The sequence below is a fragment of the Orbicella franksi genome, chromosome 9 (assembly GCF_964199315.1).
Source record: "Orbicella franksi chromosome 9, jaOrbFran1.1, whole genome shotgun sequence".
NCBI lineage: Eukaryota > Metazoa > Cnidaria > Anthozoa > Scleractinia > Merulinidae > Orbicella > Orbicella franksi.
In genome coordinates, this window is record NC_138153.1 from 18320813 (window position 1) to 18345570 (window position 24758).

The 24758-nt window shown below is 40.5% G+C and overlaps 1 protein-coding gene across 1 annotated transcript in view; it reads left to right on the top strand.

Annotated features, from left to right (window-relative positions):
• The window catches only part of LOC145497724 (sushi, von Willebrand factor type A, EGF and pentraxin domain-containing protein 1-like), a 36252-nt gene that overhangs the window by 5502 nt on the left and 5992 nt on the right, over positions 1 to 24758 (top strand). Inside the window, exons 4-28 of the mRNA XM_081477557.1 lie at positions 1463 to 1639; positions 2041 to 2220; positions 2356 to 2544; positions 3427 to 3693; positions 4443 to 4685; positions 6255 to 6467; positions 7420 to 7649; positions 8045 to 8288; positions 9838 to 10002; positions 10897 to 11058; positions 11486 to 11647; positions 12165 to 12334; positions 12876 to 13055; positions 13899 to 14232; positions 14682 to 14849; positions 15183 to 15400; positions 16047 to 16299; positions 16814 to 17068; positions 17599 to 17712; positions 20139 to 20306; positions 20672 to 20791; positions 21334 to 21456; positions 22516 to 22644; positions 23103 to 23282; positions 23393 to 23566. Of these exons, the coding sequence (XP_081333683.1) occupies positions 1463 to 1639; positions 2041 to 2220; positions 2356 to 2544; positions 3427 to 3693; positions 4443 to 4685; positions 6255 to 6467; positions 7420 to 7649; positions 8045 to 8288; positions 9838 to 10002; positions 10897 to 11058; positions 11486 to 11647; positions 12165 to 12334; positions 12876 to 13055; positions 13899 to 14232; positions 14682 to 14849; positions 15183 to 15400; positions 16047 to 16299; positions 16814 to 17068; positions 17599 to 17712; positions 20139 to 20306; positions 20672 to 20791; positions 21334 to 21456; positions 22516 to 22644; positions 23103 to 23282; positions 23393 to 23566 (4818 nt within the window). The remainder of the gene's footprint in view (positions 1 to 1462; positions 1640 to 2040; positions 2221 to 2355; positions 2545 to 3426; positions 3694 to 4442; positions 4686 to 6254; positions 6468 to 7419; positions 7650 to 8044; positions 8289 to 9837; positions 10003 to 10896; positions 11059 to 11485; positions 11648 to 12164; positions 12335 to 12875; positions 13056 to 13898; positions 14233 to 14681; positions 14850 to 15182; positions 15401 to 16046; positions 16300 to 16813; positions 17069 to 17598; positions 17713 to 20138; positions 20307 to 20671; positions 20792 to 21333; positions 21457 to 22515; positions 22645 to 23102; positions 23283 to 23392; positions 23567 to 24758) is intronic.

Genomic DNA, 24758 nt, shown 5'->3' on the forward strand with positions numbered 1-24758 from the left:
AAGGATAGATTTGTCTGGTTCCCTGAGAGTCCAGCAATTTGTACTGAAGGACCTCTGCCGCTCACGAATTATTTTCGGTGGAATACTTTTAAAGGCATGGCACAAAAGAAAGTATTCTCTCGGAGTATTCTATTATTAAGTACAAATCTTCCATCCTCTATTAATATTCGGCGGATGATTTTAGTTAAAATTTAGCGAAATCGCTCTGAAAGCCACAGAACAGTCAACTCTCTAATAGCGACCACTTCTCGTAAGCGACCACCTCCCGTATGAGACAACTTTGTAAATAACTGTTTTGTTTCTCAGTCAAATACTGTTCCAAGAGCTCTCTCCTAAGCGACCACTACTCAAATTTCGTAAGCGACTGCGACCAGTTTTCAGGCCAGAAGTTTGGCATATTCTCTCTGTTTTCGGTAAGCGACCACCCAACATGATCAGGTATGATCGTTAGAAAATCTTTATTCAAAAGTGACAAAAGTTCAGTTTTTAATAACACTGTACTAACCGGACTGATAACAGATAATAACAATTAACATACAAAGAAGATGTCTGTAATTAGATCTTGAGGTAAACAGGAATTGTTACAATGATCAAATAAAAGACACATTGCCCTGTACACTCTATTGTACTTTTCCCGAAAATTGTTGCATGAGAAAAAAAAACAACAACTTAGTTTCTATTGACCTAATTTTAGCCGATAAGGTCATATCTTTAGGAAATTGATCAATTAATCCAGCATTGGGCGTATTTTGTTGATTTTTCCCGCAAGCGACCACCTCCCGTAAGCGACCACTTAGTCGTGCACCAAGGATGGTCACTTGACTGTATGAATTCAATCAGTTGGGACGTCCTGTTCATGTGCAGGATGCTTTAGTTAATCAGCACAGTATCGGAAAGAGCTAAACTAGCTTTTTCCGTCTGTATTGGAGAATATTGTTCTCGTTCTATCATTACAATTTTGTAGATCTCTCTCTTGGTGAAACAATTGACAAATTGACTTCAGTTTTTCATGGGTCGGTCCTGTTATTGGCAATGAATTGTCAAAGTAGCTTTGGATCCACGAGGCGATGGTCGAGTGGATCCCCAGACTACGTTGACAATGTCATGACGAGATTCATTGTCAATAACAGGACAAACGCATGAAAAACTGACGTCATTCTTTTTTTCAAAATAAATTATCGCATAGGTTATAGAGTCGGTCCTCTTATTGACAATGAAAGTTAGCCAATGAGCGCGCAAGGATTTCTGCAATTATTGTAAAGGGAGAAGTCGAACAATATTTTCCACCTTCGGACGAAAACGAAATGGTAGCTCAATACCATCTATATCTAATATCAGGGTGTCTGGTGACAAAGTGTATGCTTAGGAAATCGCACTTCATTGGCACCGTTTGCCCTCTGCTCGGTCCACTACATTCAAACTGAACTGTCCTCCGTCCTTTTGCTATATTGTTTATTTTCAGCTGTTCAATGCGAGCAACTTAGTGCACCTTCCAATGGCTTCTTTAAGGCAGCCTGTGATAAAGTATACAATAGTGTTTGTGAATTTGATTGCAATACTGGTTACAATCTGGTGGGCTCAAGTTCGCGCAGATGTCAGAGCGACAAGACTTGGAGTGGCACGGCAGTACAATGCAACAGTAAGTTCTCTGTCGTTATGATGGATTTTTCAAGTGCTAACTGTCGCCGTGTCCCATTCTCCATTCATTCATTATTCATTCATTCATTCATTCATTATTCATTCATTCATTCATTATTCATTCATTCATTCATTCATTATTCATTCATTCATTCATTCAATCAATCATTCATCCATCCATCCATCCATGCACGTATCCATCCATCCATCCATCCATCTAGCTATATATTCATCCATCCATTTATTCAATAATCCATCCATCCTTTCATCCACAAATTCATTCGTAAGTTCATCCGTTCATTCATGCAATAAGAATCTCCACCTTTCCCTTTAACTGTAAACAATAAACCATAATTCCCTACGTGCTACCGCGTATCTCCTCCTTGATATGTTTTATTGCAGTTATCACTTGCTCACCTCTGCCACTACAAGCTCATGGCACCAAGACTTGCTCTGGAAATGGATATGAGTACGGTAATACTTGTAACTTTGCATGTGATGTGGGATACGAACGGAGTGGAAGCGCTACGAGAACTTGTCAAGCCGACGGACAATGGTCAGGAACGCAAACAACTTGTGAAGGTATATAGCTAAACTTTCTATTGAAACGAGACTATCTTTCGCCATTGTCCCATGCAGAAGACTAAAGTGACAAGATAGACGCCAAAACAAACAAACAATTAATTATAAATATAATTAATTATATCCATCTCTTAGCTCGCAAGTGTCCAGCGCTACGACAACTGGCTTTTGGTTCGACAGAACCAGTGGAATGCGTGCAAACACCACAGGTCTACCAACAAGGATGCATCTTGAGATGTTACACTGGTTATGTTATGGTAGGAGACAGTCCATTGACTTGTGGTGCAGATGGCAATTGGATTGGAACCTTTCCCGTCTGTGAAGGTATTTTACTTTCCAATAGGTTATAAAACTGGCATGCATTCGTAACACACTGTCATATATTCAAACGCATATATTTGTTTTTTAGTTACAGTACTAGTTCGTATTATTGTTGCAGTTGTTGTTGTTTTCTCTCAGTTGCTTTATAATGGTCTGGGGTACTGTTGTGCTATTTGCGATGTATTTGTCTTGACGAAATCCTATTTTTCAGAGGTTACAAATTCTAAGACAATTTCTCCCAATAGAGCTGGCTACTTCATGATCAGAAGGTCTGAATAGGTGCAATAGAGTCTCAGATGCATTTTTGGCAATTTTATCAGCTATCAGTTAAACTTGTATCCTTTTTCTCAATTAGTCATTACATTTTCAAAATGTCAGCTATCACTTTAAAAAAAACAAAAAAAAACGCTTTATTCCTCAGGTGACAGTTATCAGTCTGACCAGTTCTCAGCAGTTAACCTAACACCATCCAGTCTATAACATGAAAGCAACGTAAACGGATGCTTGTTTTGTTATATAGGAACTTTTCGGGGCTATTGTTATTTTTAACCCCGAGAGGGTGGAAGTGGCGGGGAGCTGGCAGTGAGTGAGAGTTCACGCCCAGACAAACCATAATGAAATAATTTGCATTTTAAATGGGATATCTTGAAATACCTTATGCAGTACCAAAGGACGATTTTCAATCCTTACAACTAGCATCGCTGTCACCGAAATATAGACGCTGCTATCTCCTCCCTCTACCCCTTCTCCCCGCCCCCATCCCCAAGGAGAATAAAGTGCGGACCCATGAAATAACAATAAAGTTCTACTCAATCGGTTTCTCTTACGTTTTAACTTTCAACATGCTTGCATCCTCACGTCATGTTCATTTTTTTTTTCTGACAGACCAGCAGCCTCCAACCATTACTTGTCCGCCAGACTCAAGTAATGGCACAGATCCCGAGCGTCCAACTAGGACAGTAGCCTGGAACGACCCTGTTGTTAGTGACAATTCAATGTTGCACGACCCCAATGCTGCCCCGACGGTTGTCAGATCTCCGAGTCACATCACATCTCCCTACGACTTTCCCGTCGGCGTAACTCGCATTACCTATACTGCCACCGACCGGAGCAATCACTCTAGTTCATGCGTTTTCACAGTCACTGTTGTTGGTGAGTCTATTTGTTTTTGACAATAATCAGTTGATGGTCATTTCAAGTGCCGTGATCGTTTTTAGACGTTTCAGTCAATTATTTGGGAGCTTTTCTTGGGTTTCACGGCAAACTAAAACGGTACGGCATAACAGCCGAGCAAAACAATAGCTGTGTACGTGCGTTATAAATAATGGTACATTTCTTTGCAGCTCTCTGCAAATCAACAACGTAAAATGACCAAATTAGGCGCAGTCTAGAGAACTCGAGTCAAGACAGCCAATTTTTAAATTTATTTTCGAATTCCACGCCGTCTTACATATTCAGTTTTGCGATAGCTCTGACAGTTATAGACAAACTGAGTGACTCTAGTTAGGGTATGGCAGGTTAAATAGAAATTCATTTTTCAGTCGAATTTTTTCCCTCAACGTCGCCGCTGTGTTTGTTTAAATTTCCTAATGTCGAAAACAGGATCAAGGGGAGCTTGTAACAAGAAATTGATTGCTCGAAATTAGGCGGGTCTCGGAATTCTGATGGTTTGATATACATTTAAGTACTGCACTGTAGCTCATCAAATAAAATCTGGCAACATGTAACGATAACATACACTAAGCAAATGTTGCATCTAAAATGTAAGGGCGTCAGGGAAGTGTACAGTAGAGTACTATGGGTTTGGTTTTACGACACTCAATTAAAAACCTCTCTATGCTGAAGCGACATTGTAATGACAGTCATGGTTTTATTCCTTATGGTGATGTCTGTTTATTTAGACAACGAGCCTCCTATTCTCTACTGTCCACAAAACCAAGAGGTCAAGAAACAGAGTGACAACCCAACCATTAAAGTCTACTGGCAACCTCCGACATACAGAGACAATTCCGGCCAGCCGGTCACCATTTTCACTGAGTCCATTAACGGTTCTGATTTTAGAACTGGATCGTATACGATTCAATACGAAGCTACAGATCAAGTGGGAAATAAAGAGACGTGTACTTTTGTCATCGTCGTTTCTTGTAAGCACGTGTTCTGATAACTATGTTATGTCCTATATTATGATATATGCGTATGCAAAGATTTCGGCATGCTGATTTGCTGAGAACACATCGATTAATCTCAAACAGTGCAGAACGTTGAAATTGAATGTAGTAAGTTGAACTTCAATTGCATGTATGCTATTAACAAGTACTAAATCAAATCATTTTTCTCGTCCAATAGGCCATTTTACAGTTGTGTGCTTTTTTTACCTGGCCTGTAAATACGAGCGAGGCTGGAGGAGACCTTGCTTTGATACACACCTCTCTGCTATTCTTATTTAAATGCCAACTAGTTAACACAAGAACAACTTGATTTACACAACAAAAGCAGTCTGATCTTTATCAAAACAAGGTCACCCGCAGCCTTGCTACCATTCAAAGGCCAGGCCACTTAACAGACAACTTTAAAATGGTCTATTTTGAATTAGCAAAAACTGGATCATTGGATAATGCTATTCGAGAGTTTTCATTGGCTTAACCATCATGGGTTATGAGCCATTATACCATGCTCTACAAATGTGGTAAGCGTGCGCGTGATTTCTTGGGGCGTTTTTATTTTCATTTTAGTTTAATTTTCTGCATTTTGAGGGCGTTTTCAATAAAAACAATTGTTCTACTCTCGCTTGTTGGATATGAAATGATTAAAGCCAACTCGGAGCTACGCGCCTCGTCGGCTATCTGCCATCTCATATCCAACGCGCGCTCGTGGAATAATTGTTAATAAATAAGCGCTCGTACATTTTTCAAAGACTACAAAAAATAATTGTACTCGCCCTACGGGCTCGCGCAATTTTGTTTAGTCCGGTCTTGCTAAGAATTTGCTTGTACCTGTTTATTCCAAATTGCATTCGAAATTATTTGATTACCTAGACAAATTCAATATTTTCCAGTTTACTCATTCTTGTATGCAAATTGAACTCTGATTATTCAGTCTGTCAATTTCCGATGAAAACGCGGGGAATCGTTTTGACTCTCTCGGCTCAGAACACAATGATAATGGCCGCGAGGAGATAAGAAATTTACTTTCGAGTGTTCAACATGGGAAGAGAAAATTTGAATCTCCAAGCGACCATGTAATTTTCTTCTTATAAAATAAAATTTCCATAATACATAAGCATACTAATAACAACGTTTTTAGCGATTTTCCGAAGATTTCTGACCTTTTACCGAAGATTTTCTAAAAGTTATCCGTAGGCCGCACGAACGTCTCCGCATTTTTCCCCCAAAATGTCCGTAGAGACCCGAAGATTACCGAAGACTTCCGAAAAACATCAGAAGATGTTTTGGTCATACACCAAAAGATTTTAATTATATACATCTTAACGGTAAATTAAAGTACCGTCAAAGGGTCAGAATGATGCCAAAAAAGATATCAGACTGGATAAAAATGATATCCTCACATATGGGATCGCGTTTTTATCGATTTGCTACCACTCGGTATATCACTAAGTTTTATACAATGAAATATGGTATTTGACGCTTAATTGCTTTATCCATTTCGGAGACTAAAGTTGGTTCCACGTGTAATCACGTTTGTCTCTTTCACAGCTGTCAAATGCAAACCCTATGATCCACCAATCAACGGACTGATTTCGTGCTCAGAGATTTTTGGCGGAGAATCGTGCACTCCTCAGTGTACTAGCACAAAAGAATTTGCACGAATTCCCGCACAATTTTACGTCTGTCAGCCGACTGGTACTTGGTACGTCTGGGATATCCGTCCGACCGTGTCACAGGAAATGCCATGGCCAGACTGCACAGGTACGCAGTGAGTCTCGACTATAAACACACAAGGATGGGGTCCAAATAGCTAACGTAAGAGAATACCTTGGGCCTCCAGATCACTTAAATGCAATAAAGTGTACTAGTTTCAATCTCTCCCCCTCCTCCCGCCCTACCACCAACCACTTCCCAATCCTACCATTACAAACGATAACTACTATAGTCCCACTCGTCCGCTGGATTCGCCGCTGGAATACATGAGGTATTGCCCAGTTCGACAAGACTCTGTTCATTAATGTGTAAATTATAGTTTAAGAAAGAATCGAACGGCCTTCATTGAGAAATAATTTGTGGTGTATGTAGGTTTTGTTTCTTTTGTTTTGCTTTTTTTTTTTTTTTTTTTTTCACTTTCTAAAACTAGCCTAAATGGCAGAACCAGGATAACGGACTCTGACAGTTTATGACGTCTTCAGTTTCAAAATACACATTTGTTGAAGAAGTTAATTTACTTTAGTGTTAAAACTACAAACCAAAAATGTTAAAAACGGTGATTAACTAAATTCTTGACAAATTTGTAACTTGTAGAAAAATCTCATATTTGGTCAAAACAGCCTAGTTAACTTGCCAGATTTGCAAAAACAGAAAAAATAGCATAAAAACAATTAACTTAATTATGAAGAAAAGCTTCTCAGTATAGTAAGAAAACTATGTTTTACTTTGATACCACCATGCATTATCAAAGAGAAAAACAAAAAACACTCACAAAAAAAACAAGATACAAACACATATAGTTAAGTGAATGATTTTAAAAAAACTAGAGAGAAAATGAAAAAAAGCTAAAAATAATTAACAGTACCAGTTAATGATAACACACGTGAAAGAGAACGCGAGACAATTAAATGCTCTTTGATTTTTGTTTCAATTGCCTAACTTTGAAACGCACTCGGGCCTTTAACGAAGACAAGGCGGGTAATGTTTGTTCTCTTTTCAGAGGAGTACGTTCCTGGCGCAGCACGTAAGGGCATGGAGTGGCAATATTTTGTTGGAGACTGTTCGGATCCCGCGGTACAGCTGCAAGCCAAGAATAATTTCATTATTGGATTTAACGAAGTCTTTGGAGCGGGCGATCCCGAGTTTTGCCAAAAGGAAAAAATCTGTGAACTGGATAATATCGTAATCACTTGTGGCAAGACCCAAAGAAGAAAGCGACGAAATGCGCAAGTAAGTCTGGAAAGCACAAAACAGAATCATTTACATTACTGTATACCCGGCCTCGCATCCCTGAAAAAAAGTAACTTATTTCGTAATTCCTACCTAAGTGCGCTAATCCAGTAGTGCTTTGGATGTGCATGCAGATCGAGGTCCAGGTTTCGAGCGGAAATCACAGCTAGTAATTGTGTAAAGGTTGAAATTTTATCGCATACGAGGCCTTTTATTTCTTGTAAGTCTCAGATTAGGAGGACCCTTTTTCTTGCCAAATTGAACTTGCAATTGCCTAGTTTTGCCTGGTTCATCGGCGCATCTGCTCGTCTCTGTGTCTGCAGATTGCTTCTTGTGTGTCAGCGTGTCTGGGTTTTCAATTACCTCTGTTTTTTGAGTTATTCTAATTTTTTCAGTCTGTCATTACCATCACATTGGATGTGTCGGTTATTACACAAAACGATGACTTTGCTCAAGCCAAGAGCTCGTTGGAGGGTAACGTGACTGTTGCAAAGGGCGCTCCAACAATGAAAACTATCCAAGTTTCCAACTCAGAGACCATGAGTTTGAACACCGTATATGAAACCCCTACTATTGGCGTGTGCGTCGATGGAAGCGTTTATGGACTTAACCAGGACGTGGGTCACAGTCAGAAATGCCGTAAGTCTTCAAACGCCTGTAGTAAAAAGCACTTCATAGTACCTCAATGTGATTATATTGCTTCACAGATACACACTAGTTATGCACCACTTTTGAGTGATATACCGTGGAATATTTCCTCGGTATAGACACGAGCCTTTATGCGACAACGTATGACAAGGAAATAAAAGTGACAAGTGGGATATTTCATGGCATATCATGAGAGAGTGTTGCATAACTATTCCATGCCATGCCGTGAGAAATACAGTGTCCAACATAATCAACGCAACGCATGATGGGAAGGTTGGATGTAATATCACGGTCGAATATACAATGGTTTTCCTGTATTCTGATTGGCTGTATTTTTTAAGGCATAGCACAAAGCGGAATATTCAACTGGTTCTAAGTGTCATTCTCTGACGATTAGGTGATTATCTTAGCGCAATTGGAGCAGTCGCACCACATTCATACATCCTTCTGTAACCGAATCGGCAAGACTTCACATTCTTTTTTTCCACCTTGCGCTCTTTTCATCACTGTCACTATCTGCAAAATCCGCAACCTCATATAAGCGTATATAAAAAAGAATTATTTCAGCGTCGTCTGTGCACCATCGTTTAAGCTCAATAGGATAAGATCACGTCTGCCATCTCTAAGGGATGTCATTGGTTTTGTGAAAAACCTTTTATGTGGCACGAGTCATTGACGTCACCGTCCTATATGAAAAATACATTTTGTCTTTGGCGACACGACGGGACTAGCGAAAGTTTCCCGCTTCCACTGCCGTTACCGTCCTGGCCTTCCCGTCCTCGCATCGTAAAAAGGTACATAACGCTACCCATAGTGATGGAGAGAACATATGTGTTAAGCATTTAGATTTCAAAACTAATATTTTGCAATAGAAACTAAAACTCTGCTACTCTTTTTTGCACCATTGTGGTTATTCGCTATTCAGTGACCACATGTCCTCTAAGAGGGCTTTTGTCAATTAAGTGTCCTTTAATTGATAACTGACAAACGTGAATTTTTTCGTTTTACCACACTCAATTAAAAACCGCTCTAAAATCAAACAGTAAAATTACTTTTGTCAGTCATAAATTAGCCTGCGAACAGGCTCCTGGCGAGGACGGAAAAACAATTCTGCGAGCACGAAACTGAAGAGTTCGCCGCGGAGAGCGAAGCGATCGGGGCGGGAGAGGTGGCAGGCCTGTTACCAGGCTAGTCATAAATTGAAAGACACGGGAAAACGTCTACCAGCCAGTCAATTTTCATTCAGTCAATCTGAATTTCTCACTAACTGAGGAAGTGGCGTGCCTTTTTTTCCTGACTAATCAGTCAGCGTAGAGTGCAAAACCAACGTAAACAGCGAATCCTTTCGATACTCAAATTACAACCGCTCTATAATACGTTATTACTCCGTTATTATGAAACCCGAGAATCAAGAGCAACACCCAAACACAGCATTAATGAATCAACATTGGTGATGAAGCATAAATTTGAGGTAAACGTTTTCATTGAAAAACTAACTGCACTGTGCTGATCTGACTTTCTCGACCTTTTCTCCCGTTAGAAAACTGTCCATCTGGAACATTCTTTGACACCGTCTCTGGAAACTGCACGGATTGCCCACTAAATCAGTACAACGGTGGCACTGGTAAAGTAGGCCAGTGCACAGTTTGTCCAGAGAAGACCTATACTATTGCTGTGGGCAGCAAAAACATTACGCAATGTTTAGGTATGTGTTTAACAAATCCAACCATTTTTATAGTTCTTAGTCTTTTTACAAGCTAGTTAATCGGCAGAAACGTCAAGTGCTATTTAGCGAAGCACCAACGAAGCACTTCCACGTCGTTGTGCAAGAAAACATTCAGTTTTTCCCTAAAGTCCTGCGAAGGATGTCTCAGTATCAACCACAAATTATACCATGTGCGGAGAACTTTGGTGAAAACTGAATGTTTTCTTGGACAAAGACGTGAAGGTGCTTCGTTGAATAGCACTTGCGGATGCTTCAGCCAATGAACTAGTAAAAAGGCCAAGAACTATAAAAATATTCTGCCACTATTCACCTCGATTTCAATGAATAATTGTTAAGTTTTCCACATTTTAGATTTTAATTGCAGATAGATTTTAGATTTATTATTATTTTTCTTACTTGTATAAGCTCTAAAGCACTTTCCCCTCTTTAGATAAGTTTGTGAACTTAAACCATTACAATCCAAAACAAGTGTCCCAGCATTTTTGGCCGAGGAGAGAAACCACGTGTTTTATCCAGTGACATACTGATGCTTTAACAAACTTTATTAAATATAGCTTCTGTTTGTAGCCGATATAATGCGCGCTCTGATTGGCTTAATCTAGAGCATTATTGTCCCATAATGCCCACCGGCCGATTATGGGCCTGCAAATACAAAGCAAAAAGCCATATAATAAACAACTAATTAACTTCGAACGTTCGGTCTTTACGAGAAAATCTCAAACCTCGGCCATCCGTCCAATACAGAAAGGTCTCGAATTGAGATTTTTACGGAAAAACCTAACTCTCAGTTATTATTGTAATTTTAGTAGCACGGCGTCGAAACCTCCACAATACAAGATTATTATTCCTTTTTTTGTTTTCTTTTTCTTAAAGCTGCGTGTCAAGCGGGCGAATTTTCACCAACCGGTCTCGCCAATTGTGAACCGTGCCCCGTCAATACTTACCAGTCTCTTTTACGCCAAACCTCGTGTATTCAATGTCCCGGATCATCGGTAACCTTAGGAGAAGGCACCAAATCAATCAGTGGATGTGGAAGTAAGTTTTTCTTTTGTCATTATAGAAAACAATAAACAACCCGATTCCAACAAGGCCGAGAGAAAGGTGAGAACGGGATGAACTGTACTCAACTCCAGTTTTCAGGCGTTGCAATATACCCTCGACTAAAAGAAAAGTAAATTTCCTACTTCGTGATCATTTCATCCTCCATCCACAGTCGTTGCAACTTTCTGAAGTCTCTTTGCCGTTAGCACATGTGCGGCGCATGAGCTTGCTGAAAGAATCGCGTCCCCTTGTTTTTTTAACTCATCAGTCAAGAATATTATATACAATAAGATAGCAGGAGAAATGTTCAGGAAACATTCTTCCATCACACCTCTAATAATTGTTATATCTCGTCAATCCAAATTGGAGTTAAGAGTAGTATGGCTCCAGACACGCACGGGGAATGGTTGATTTCTTTCAGTGCCGTGTGCCCCAGGAACATATTCTCAGACCGGCGTGGAACCCTGCCTTCCCTGCGCTCGAGGAACGTATCAGTCGGCAAAGAAGCAAACATCCTGCCTACGCTGCGATGGTAGCAAATCAACTTACGGAGAGGGCGCCTCGTCTACGAGCCAGTGTGTCGGTGAGTTATATCCACTGCAATGGAGGCAAAGCAAATCTAAAGTAAATAGAATAGCCAGGAGGATTATATAAACCAAGAAAATGACAGTAGATCCTTCTGCTAACCCTTGGAGGTACAACAAACGCGAGTCAAGAGGGATTTTCGATGTACTAAGGCATTTTTGGTATAATTGATATTTTGCAGCGTGCTCTATATTCTTAATTGATGGAAAATTAGTCCATAATGATAATGGAATGAAGAAGGTACTAACTGAAATAATTACTAAAACGAAATTTGGCTTTACTTGCATGAAAAATGCCGCTGCAATGCCAATGTCAAGTGGCGCGAAAAAAGAAACAGTTGAACATCAAAATTTCCGCCAGGAATGAATAAGCAGCTGTTGAAAGTTTTAGTTTCACTGAGCAAGTCCTGGTGAAACGTGTTGCTGTGAAATGTCTTGAAAAATACTCAGATCAAAATGATTAAATCAGCTCTTAGTTTCACTGACTTCTACTGTATTTTCGATTCTGTTTTACAGACATCGCGAGTTGCGCATCAAACCCCTGCAACAACGACGCCGTGTGCGTTGAGGACGCAGATGGCTACAAATGCGTGTGCCAGCCAGGATTTACTGGACCTAACTGCGAGATAGATGAGGATGAATGTGTATCAAGCCCGTGTGCTAAAGGAGCAACCTGTGTTGATAAGGTATGCGGAACCCCAGGCAATTCGTTTCCTGGGGCTACGGTGGCATACATTGTATGTAACTGAGGCTGATCCCCGCTATTTGCAACTCTCAAGGGGAACAGAAAGATAGTTCGAAAGAGTCTACAAAAGAAAATGATCTTAAGTTCAGGACAGTGGGATTTTGCCCTAAAGATAGCATTGTTTCACTATAGTTTCTTGGATCCGGTCGTGTTGTGCACTAAGTAAAAGTAAAAGAAAAGTAAAGTCTGCATGCGAGCCAAGTGGCCCTTTAGGCCAGAGCTTATCCCGGGTTCTGTAGCATGAAAGGGCTACGAATATTTCTATTACCCCCTGGAAAGGGATTCTAGTCCATCGCAGGGTTACCCCCGGCATTGAATTCGCCGGTACTCATTTTTACATCGGGGTGGAGAAAGGCGCTGTGAGAGTCAAGTGACTTGCTCAAGAACACAGAACAATATCCCCGGCCAGGGCTCGAACCCGGACTACCTCGATCCGGAGTAGAGCACTCAGTGCATATAACTAATCCTGAATTGTTCTACAGGTGAATGGGTATGTTTGCTTGTGCCCACCAGACTATAGTGGGATACATTGTGACGTAAAAACGAGCAGCTGCAACAGTAACAAGTGTGCTAGTGGCTCAACCTGCGTCAATTCACCAGATGGACACGACTGCGTTTGTCCCGACGGATACGAAGGGCAGTTCTGTGAGACTAAAATCAACGTATGTTATATACTGTAAGATCTGTATTTTAGTAGGTCAATCTGTATTTTAAGTTTGAAAATCTATTTGCGAATCTTAAGAAGTATTCGGTGGACTTCGGCTGATCGATTAAAAAGAAAGTACTGTTAGCAATCGAATGACCTTCCTCTCTCCTACGTCGAAGAGGTTCCCTATACGAGGGTAAGATGAGGTTAGCAAGGGGAAACGAGGGCTCTCTGTGGGCTTTTTGTCCGTTCTGTGCAGCCTTTCACCGCCAGCATACATGGTTAAAGAAATACAAAACTAAAAGGAGCCTCTGCGGAGGAGAGAGAAGAAAATCCCTACACAGGAAGTGCGGTCTGGCATTTTTTTTCTTTTTGTCAATGAACACACTCCCTTGTCCTTAAACTTGCTCACTAAAAATATTTACGCATTGGTTTTCTTTGCTAGTTTTTCTGTTGTTTTCGTTGTTGTTGTTGTTGTTGTTTCTTTTTTTTTTCTTTTTATTCCACTTACATGAAAAAGGGATATTTTGATAGAGCCTGTAGAAGTACCTTACCAAGAGTGAGAGAAATTAACTAATAATTCAGAACGAGGCCATGACTGTCTTGGTCTGCAAAATTTTCTGGAATTTTAACGCGTGTCTAAAGTGTCCAAAATTTATTTTAAAAATAAGTCAGAAAAGATCTGTTATGTTGCAAATACTGTAAAGAGGTTAGAACGAACTATTTATTTACGTAATCAAAAACTTAACTTGAAATTGATAGTGAAAACCAGCTTGGCAGGCTTTTGTTTAAATAATGAGGGGCTTGTTAACTTTCATTTAGTGAGGTTTTTATATTATCATTTTGTTCCATGTCCTAGGACTGTAAAACTTCACCTTGCCTTAATGGTGGAACATGTTTGAACGAGGTCCAAGCATTCAGGTGCGTCTGCAAGACAGGTTTCAGCGGTAATCTGTGCGAAAAGAAAGACAACGCCTGTCTCCCAGACTCCTGCCTGAACGGCGCAACTTGCCAGGAAACTAGTTATGGTCACGAATGTAGTTGTGCGGCAGGTTTTGAAGGCTCAACATGCGAAATCAACATCAATGAATGCTCCAGCACGCCTTGCCAGAACAACGGACTCTGTGTCGACCAGACGAATGGCTATAAATGCTACTGTAAGCCTTCCTTTAAAGGCACAAACTGCGAGACAGGTATTTTTATAATCTCGTAATACATATCGCATCGAATCGCATCGCATCGCATTGAATTACATTGCGTTGCGTTGCATTGCGTTGCATCGCGCTGCGTTGCTTTGCGTTGCGTTACGTTACGTTGCATTACATTGCATTGCATTGCATTTGTTTTTGGAAGCTCATAAACAATAAAATTATAAAACAAACCCATTCGTTCAAAGGCCGATATAAATGGATAATTTGTTTGTTACCATTATTTGTCAAAACGAAAGGAAAAGCTAGGCGAATACAATGAAAGATTAATCCAAATTTTTATTTATCCCACTGAGTCAGTCCACGGAGCAAAGCGAAAGCAAACAATGTACTCAATTTACATGACTGCTTGTTGAAAAACAAATATGACAAATGAATATATTGTTTGTCGTGATATTTTTATCTTTATCTTAGAATTTTTTGTGTTAATATAGAAATTTCCACTGATTTTGACATGGAGTTTAATAGAGAACTGGGTCGAGGAACGTCCATTGTGGAGATGCGTCAAGAGTTAAGAGCAGTTACTGTGGCTTTCTGGATGAAGGTTGCTCAGAACCAGCTAGATCCGGGAACGCCCATCTCGTACGCTGTACAAGAAGGAGGTACTTTGCTTATTAAATTTGAAGGTATTTTTGAAATGCAGATTGATACAGGTGTGGTGACCTGAAAGGGAGAAAGCTTCTCAGACGTTCACCTTAAGTTTCCTTGAAAAGTCGAAATTAAAGCGTGTCGAGCCAGTTTAATAAATATAGCCTAACAAACTTGACAACAAGCTGTTAACCGGCCGTTCACGCCCCCGCAACAGCTGTCAAATTAAGGGAGGCTTGACTGTACTTGTAACTGGATGACAATGGTCAAAGCAATAGAAGTATCGAACTTTTGGCATGTTAGACTCGTCTGACCAAAAGTTTATTTTTCATTTTTCTGTTCTTCAGCCACCGTTCAGGACAATGCCTTTGTAATTCACGACTACAATGGGTTTAACATTTGGGTCAATGGACAAAAGGCTGCGACAAACGTGGCGGCAAATGATGGCCAGTGGCATCACATGGCATTCACATGGCTGAGTTCAACAGGAGCGTGGAAAGTGTACAAGGACGGAAGCAAAGTCAGAGAAAACAATGTTGCCAACGATGCATTTCAAAAGGGGCAGGTGTGTGATTTCATGACACTTAGTACCTTACAAATGCCTTAGACCACGATAGACAGTAGGTTCCGGGTGCGTTTGTACATCTCTCTATTCTAAACCATAATAGCAGTTTTGTTACATTTCTGGTCCAAGCAGTGCTAAAAGTACTGCCTAAGAATACACGTACTTTTACTCCTAATACTATACATACTTTACTTGCGCCACTTTGAAGATATTAAGGGAATTGTTGAAAGAAGGGCAAACTGTAATCAGTGTTTAACGTTTATTTTCGAGATGGCGTGACAAAATTTTTAAACGCCTGCAAGCGTTTTTCAGAATCTAATATCACAATCTCTCTTATGTGCAACTCGCATTACAACACAATCTACCTTCAGTGCACCTATACAAGAATCTTTTTCAAAAACTAATTGAAATATGCCTTTCGGGGTTCGACTTTTCCAATGTTTCCTCATAATAGTGCCCCTTTCAAGCACATTATACAAGTCATGAAAAGACTTTTAAACACAATTGCCTCGTTGAGTAATGGACAGGAATGAATGGGAGTGATCTTTTTTATTCGGAATTCCTCGTCAGTTTTGCTTTTTAAACGGTTCGAAATCGTCTACCTAATCGTCTATCTGATCCGTGGATCGTTTCTACTTTTTCCTAGGTCATTGCATCGGGAGGATTCTACGTCCTTGGACAAGAACAAGATGAACTTGCTGCAAACTTTAGCGCCAATGAAGCGTTCATTGGTCAAATGAGCCAGCTGAATATTTGGAGTTACGAGCTTCCTGCTTCAGATATCGCTGACATGGGAAGACATGCTGAAAACTTTATTGGAAATGTTATTGGATGGTCTGACTTCTACGATCCTGCAGATGCCGGTATAAAGAAGATTGAACCGTCCGTGGCGCGAACTGGTAAGCTTTCTTGTCTCCCCTGTCACGTAAAGAAAACTTCATACGGCTGAACCCGGTTACTTCTTGCCTTTCTTGCGGACCTCAATTCATTTTGCTCAGTCCATTTCTTCCTCCCAACGTTTACCTAGTTTTGGCAATTAATGAATTATTTTTGTTTTCCACAGTGCACTTATGATCCAGTTATATCGCGTTCCTCCAGTGCTGTCGGTGATTAGGATGTGTTTGCCAATTAATTACTTAATATAATCCCTTCCATTCCTCCCCCATGCAAGTAATCTGACCTACGCCCATGCGGACGCAGTACTTACATGTAAGCAGCCATTCGATTCAAATTTAAACTAGATGAGAACTGGACTAGTAGTATGAAGTCGCTAAATTTATAAGCAACCAAAAGTTGTCAACACACTGGAGAGTAATTGGTGGTATTCACAACTGGAACAATTTTGTAAATAAGCAAACTTTAAGCAGATAAGCAGACTTTGTTTCTAATGAAATTTTGTTGGATTTCTTCCAGAGAACAAATGTTGGACGAACTGGCTAAACAAAGACTCCCCAGGAACTGGTGATGGAGATGCGGAAACTCGTGCGGGCGCCTGCGCGGGACCGGGTTTTTACGATTGTCAGGATATTGAAGGAAGATCGATGCCTGACCTTGAGCTGAATTTGACAAGCACGTGCTCAGATAGTGGAATCACGTGTTTGAATAGCGATCAAAGAACGGGAAGAAGCTGTCCTGATTTTAAAGTTCGTTATGTTTGCACGTGCCCAGGTTAGCAGTTTGATTTTTGGAGCTTTTCTTATTTTCTAGCCTGTTCAATTTTATTTTCTTATTTTTAAGCATCCAAACACAAAATCTGCCAAGCTACGAGGAAATAATTACTTCAAAATTTGATGCTTCCCAACACTATCCGTGCAAGAAATGATTAATATGTCTAATTCATAGCGTCACGTTTTGAGCTCACGAAAAGGTCGGGGATGCTCGGGTAGAAGTCAAGGATTTCGGGTCTCACTTGGGGTGTTTAGGACGAAATACCGCTGCTTGTAGCCCCCGCAGAATCGTTTAGGGTACACTCGAAGAAATAATAAAAAATTCTACCATTTAGTTTCAGTTGATATCTTTTAGGGGTCAAATAAAGCTTGAGTCACGTCCACACTGCTCTCCTTGTAGGGGGTTAATTCAAATTTTCCGACGGGCATCCCCGACCTTTTTATATGGAAGTTCCCTACCCGGGCGTTAGCTAGAAAACCTATCACTCGCTGCTACAGCACAACTAACAAGAAGATTTTCTACGTTTACAGCAAACAGCGCTTGTAGCAGTAACCCATGTGGAGCCCATGGCACATGCGTGACTCTTCCAGTTGGTTACAAGTGTACCTGCAACAAAGGATACGAAGGTCGTCATTGCGACACAGGTACGATGATGTAGATCAACAAAAAGATGCTTTTCCATGTACACGATGGAACAAATAACTTTATTGTTTGATAAACGGATTCGGCTAACGTGTTTACATCCCTGTTGGCACCCAATTCAGACCACGTGATGATTCATTTGGGGGGTTACGTATACAAATGTGTAATTTCCCACACACAACTGATTGTATGGGAGTATGTACAAACACGGCAATTGTAACTTCCCGAATGAATCATCAGAAGATCTGAATTGGGTGGCAGCAGGGATATAAACAAGTTAGCTTGATCCGTCTATTCAAGCGATGCCGTTTTGGACACTTTTGGACACAGCTAAATTCATTGGCTCAAAGTAGAATGCAGACAAAATAAATATTTCATGGTGCTTGGTAGATTATTAAATTTTACTACCTGGTTCCGATAACATCTGGGGCCTACTTCTCGAAAGCTCCCGTAAATACCGGGCCCGATAACTTACCGGGCCGGTTAACGGGAAACTTTACCGGGCCCGAAGCAACGTTTCTCGAGGCACCCGTAAAATTTTCCAGGTACTTACCGGGCCCGATAAAATAGCGGGTTGTTACCAATCTCTAGCGCACACTTCACGCTCGTTCGCGAGAGAAGGAGAAACACTTGGGACTATACGTGCACATTCAATTCTGATCGATTCTGTTGTCGTTGCGATTGTGATACTTTTTGAAGAACACTGCGAAGTTTAACTTCGAAGTTATCGTTGTGTCAAAGGAGAGCAACTGAGAGAGATCGTCATTTTGCATGGTCATATTATTTGAAAGTGATCATCAATTGCCTTTTGTAGCTCGATTCGAAGACTTCGATCGACAATCTCGCTCTTTTCTAGGAGTGTTGTCTTTTTCCGTGATTCATTCTAATTCAAAATGTTCCACTGAGCAATCAAACAAGATCTGCGGACCGCCGAGGAAACAGTGTGAACTTGAGAACTTGAAATTTAGCTACAAACACTTATTTCAGCAATTTATACTGATAAGAATTTCGCTTAAGTAAGTGTACAGAATATTTGGAATAAGGAAGGATCTTACTAAAATTTTTAGGCGTGATTTAATCGTTTTCTCCGGCAAACGTCAAGCGTAATTTTCACTGATCCCAAATCGACTGTTCTAGCATAAAGCATGCTAAGATCAATAGAAATGCGACTGAAACAATTATGAGATTGGGGAGAATAATGTTTGTAGAATGTCTGTTTTCTAATTTCCTCCTCCCTCCCAAAAAAGTAAAAAAAAAATCTACAATTAAAACACAAGAAACAGGTTTTGCTTGCAGTAAGATCAGGTTTGCGTGACAGGAACCAATTTTTATGTTCATACAAAGAAGCCATTTCGAAAACGCGCGGCAATGTTTTTTTTTTTTTTCCGCCGTTTGTTGGTTTTGAAAAACAATCAAATAGAACTTCGCAGTTATATAGCGCTTGCATGCAAACGCCTTCAAACTGTAAAAATTAAACAACAATAATTATATTTACTTAGGTTTCCGGAGCCAGCGTGCGGCTACTCGCCGTGTTTCTCTCCAATTCCTCCTTAAGCTCCTCAACGAGCCACTCCATTCTTGCTCGTGAGAGCCGAAATCGTTCAATGATTTCGCAGTCAGCCATATCGGCTAGAAAGGGGCGTCTATGATAAGACCGTGAAACAAAAAAGTCCGCCTCCGGCCGCCATTTTGTTTGGTTTTGCAACATTTGTGACTTCTCGGTAACTTTACGGGAGGTCACGACCTCCAGTAAATTACCGGGCAAGTTACCGGGATATTTAACGGGATCGAAAATAACGGGAACTTCGAGAAACACCCGCAAAGTTTACGGGGACTTACCGGGTGACTTACCGGGTCCGATAATTTACCGGGTCTTTCGAGAAACAGGCCCCTGGCCACATGTAACATTGTTTCAAATATTTTGGCCGCAGCAAAATTGATATTTTGTAAGATATTTGGCTTAGTTATCCCCAGTTTTTTGAACACTCGACAAAATTTGCAATAAAAAAATAGTTACGACGAAAGCATATTTCCCCGTTGTACTTCTGAAACATGTACGACCTTAACAAGACTTCTGAAAAAGAAAAAAAGACCAAAGAAATGTTATCGGCCAGGGACGTTCCAGGAATAACTTTGAATCAGCTTGAACTTGATGACGGTAAATCAGCCGTCGTTGCAAGAATGCGGGGCAAGGACTGCAAGGGTTCACACTCGAAACTTCCGCTCCGCAAACTCTCTTTACAGTTGATTTACATTTAACAACTTCAAGTCGAAAACAAACAACAACAACACTATTGCACTTGCCAGGCGTCGACGCCCAGTTGTTTCACTGGCGTTCTCTGTACCGTTGAATTACCTGGAAGAAAACACTGTTTCACTTTTTTCTTCCGGCATTAAACTAACCTTATTTTATTCACTCCCCATGCAGCGTTGAAGTGTCCGTGTCCAGGTAAAATAGCGCATGGCAAATACGGTGGTAGCCGAGCTCTTGGGGGCAAGATGACTATATACTGTGACTCTGGATATGAGGCTAGCTCAACAGCAACCCTGAACTGTGTTGATGGAAAATGGGATGCGCCTGTTCCACAATGCATAGGTAAAGATTATTTTACATTGACATGACAAAGAATGAAAAAGCTGACTGCTTCATATGATCGGTCAATGGTGACTGATCACCGTACCTGTAAAGAGATTGCAAACTGAGCTGATTTGACAAAAGTAACCGTATCGCTGATTTGTTATCCGTTCGGATGACATTCTGCACGCACATAATGCAAATTTTCCGCTAGAAAATTCATTGTGTAGAAATTCAGTTGTTTCGCGAGCGTAGTACTACGTGCAAATCGTAATATGTATTTTGAAACAACACGGCATACTGTGATAAATAAAATTATAAAAAAGTTAACTCATTTAATCATTCATTAAGCATATTAATTAATGCATTGTCTGGTCTTACTGCAGACGTAGATGAATGTAGCACAGGGAAAGCAAACTGTGGACAGACATGCATCAACACTGATGGAGGTTATAAATGTGACTGTCAGGCGGGATATTCAGTCAATAACGACGGAACCTGTTCAGGTGACATGTTATCTTCCGTTGATGAGTTAGAAATAACTGCTCGAGTCGGTGTTGATCATTTTCATTAGCGGCCTCGTCATCATCATCATCATCATCATTATCATGGTTATCATCATTATCATCATCATCATCATCGTCATCATCATCATTATCAGCGCTATCATTATCAACATCAGCTTTGCTTCTGATGGAACATAAAACTGCTTCACACCCCCACTAAATTAGTCCTTTCGTAGAATTTCTTTGTAAAAACACCGAACACCGGACAAATACAAGTTGTTTTCTAACTTTTTGAGTCAACCAAACGTCCAGGTCGTCCTTGTCTTCATTCAAATCCATCTTTTCTTCCTTTTCGACACATGTGCTCTCAGACTTCACCGTTGTTCTCTCGCTTCCTCCGGCGTTCAAAGTGCAAATCGTTAGTCGCCAGTCTTTGTTGGTTTGTGTTAAAGGAAACCGTTGCAGGTAAAACAATTGAAAAATAACCACTCAAGCAGGATTATCAATTAATGCTGACATGCATATCACCGCTTTCATTTTAGACATCGACGAATGCAGCTCGAACAACGGAAACTGCCAGCAAAGTTGTCATAACAGTGTGGGTAGCTACCGCTGTACCTGTGCATCAGGGTACACATTAATGGCGGATGGTCGATCTTGTGCGGGTAATTTGAAGTATAAAGTTCTCATTTTCATCGGTGTATGGGAGGCACGGGTGTCCAAGTGGTCAGCGCGCTGAACTCCGGATCAAGCTGTCCGGACTTGAGCCATGGCCGTGGTCGATGTTTTGAGTTCTTGGTCAGTGCCTCTCTCTACCCAGCTGTATAAATGGGTACCAGCAAATTTAATGCTGGGGAATAACCAAGTGATGGAGTAGTATCCTATCCAGAGGGAGTTGAAATATTCCTAGTGCCTTTCTACTACCGAAACCGGGATAAGCTCACGCGGGTAGCCCACTTGGCCCCAAGCAAACTTTACGTCGGGATGAATGTTATTTTATTGACAATAGGTAGTAAGTAATGGTAGTGAACTTTATCAACGTGTCAGGATTCTCTCGCGCATAGCACTAATTGGTGACACAAAATAAGATAAAATTAAACACATTGATACAAATAATGAAACCTAAAACCTAAAAGCCTATATACAAATACAATGTCGCTTAGTAACAAACAAAATTAATTATTACAAAGCATACAATTTCTACAGCCATCCTCAATTAATGCAGTCAGGCCTGTTTTCCTAATTTTAGACTTGAATCTGCGCAGACTGCCCTCAGCACGTAGTTCCTTTGTGAGTTTCCACCAGAGGAAAGGGCCATAGTATCTTAACGAGTGCTTTCCATATTTAACACTATTAAAACGAGGAAGATGAATTATTTGGTCGCCTCAAATACGCTTTGTAGTTCTGTATCATTTTGCATTTGTCACAACTGCCCGTACGCGCGATTGTTTCCAAAAGCAATCATATGTGGATTACGTAAAACCTTTTTCTTTTTTCTTTTTTTTCTTTTCCTTTTTTTTTAATTTGTCATTTTCAGATGTTTAGTTGCATATTACATCCATGCCATGCCAGTGAAAACTCCTTTGTGTCTCCTGAATGACTTACTATATTGCCGCACTATACCCAATACGAAGCATGCACTCATTGTGGCCTTGCTTATTACTAATATAACTGTCCTTCTACTGACGTAACGTTGTCTTTTTTGTCTATGCCTTGACTTTCAGATGACGACGAGTGTTCCAGTAATAGCGGATTAGGACCCTGCGAACAGATTTGTGTGAACACGCTCTTAGGACATGAGTGTCTGTGCCGACCAGGGTATAACCTAAACGGTGATGGAAAAACGTGTTCAGGTAAGGAAATTTTGGTTTCGTTCTAAAATATTCAACACTGACTGACTGACTTACTTACTGACTGACTGACTGTCTGATCATGACTAACCGACAGACAGATAGAGATACAGTCAGAGAGACAGACAGAACGTGACGGACAGCAGAGAAAAGACAGAAAGGGCAGACCGGCTTATGATACAGCAGGACAGATAGACATGGCCTACAAAACGGATTGACAGACTCGCTGTCTGTCTGACTGTCTGTCTGACCAACTGAGTGACTGTCTGACTGACTGACTGACTGACAGACAGGTTCACAGACAGACACAGACACACTGACAGACTAACTGACCGACTGACTGACTGACTGCTAAAAGACTGCTTGACCAACTGCGCGTTAAGCTTAAGTAAATTAATAAATTCGCACACTTTGAATCTTCGTCATCACAAAAATATTTGAGAAACTTTATTCTCTCACAGCGAGTTCTTGCCCAGCGATTGCGAGTTTCAGCAATGGAAAACTTGATCCTGCCAGCCCCGCAACAACCGTAGACAGCAGTGTGAAATTTGAGTGTAACGTGGGTTACATCCTAAGAGGAGCTTCTGCAAGAACTTGTTTGGCTGATGGTACCTGGTCTGGCAAAGAGCCTCGTTGTGATTGTGAGTCTAATACAAAGGGAACGATTCGCATTCGTTATTTGTTAATTTTGCTTCGTAAAACTTCGTAAAACTTCCATAAACTGTGTTATCATCCCCTGTCTCTTATTTAGTGGTAAACTGCATCATTCCTGGTGAACTGCAAGACGGAACACGAAGCACTACAGCGAATTCTTACAACACTGTTGTGACTTACGCGTGTAATTCCGGATTCAGTTTAGTTGGATTAGCAACAAGGACTTGTCAGGCTGATGGGACCTGGAGCGGAGAGCATCCTCGCTGCATAGGTACAATTCAAAACTGTTAGAAGTATCGATTAGGATCTCTTCTCCCTTTTTCATTGTTTTCAAATAGTACTTTCTTTGATATGGGTGCGACAATTGCAAGGCTGTGATTTAAGAAGGATAAGTCAATTTCAAAATTACATTAGTTCATTTTGTCCTAAGCGGGATGTTAGAAATTGACAGCTAGTTAGTTTACAATCAGTTCAAGATGACTAACCCTTTTATCTTGTTTTGTTTTGATTTTTTTTTTTGGTTGTGGTTGTGGTTGTTTTGTCTCAGTTGCTTTTCTCGTGAAATTGAAATAATGTAAGACAATCTAAATAGTAACTGAAACTGACGTTCTGTCAACAAAACATATTGCACTGTTATTAATTTACCTCTACGTCTCAAATAACTACATCGTGAGACAAACAATAATACACCTAATTAGTATATACCACACAAGTGAATAGTACTTTTCGCGCACGCTGATTGGCTAGTTCGTAGGTGATTAGCCAAGTATTATTCACCTCCGAGCGCGCGAATTTTTTTTGTCCGACCATTTGCCGGTATGTAAAGTATACATGAAATAATTCATATTTGAACTGCGGTAGAAGATGAAAGTGAAGTATGATCATCGCAGTAAATTTTCCAATTTAAGCAACTGGAAAGAAGAAGCCTGAAAAAAATCAGGGCTTCAACGGGATTCGAACCCGTGACCTCCGCGATACCGGTGCGATGCTCTACCAACTGAGCTATGAAGCCACACATTGGGAGCGAGGTCAATTAATTGAGTTCATATCTTCCCGTGAGTGAAATGATGTAAAGTATATATGAAATAATTCATATTTGAACTGCGGTAGTAGATGAAAGTGAAGTATGATCATCGCAGTAAATTTTCCAATTTAAGCAACTGGAAAGAAGAAGCCTGAAAAAAATCAGGGCTTCAACGGGATTCGAACCCGTGACCTCCGCGATACCGGTGCGATGCTCTACTTGAATTGGAAAATTTACTGCGATGATCATACTTCACTTTCATCTACTACCGCAGTTCAAATATGAATTATTTCATATATACTTTACATCATTTCACTCACGGGAAGATATGAACTCAATTAATTGACCTCGCCCCCAATGTGTGGCTTCATAGCTCAGTTGGTAGAGCATCGCACCGGTATCGCGGAGGTCACGGGTTCGAATCCCGTTGAAGCCCTGA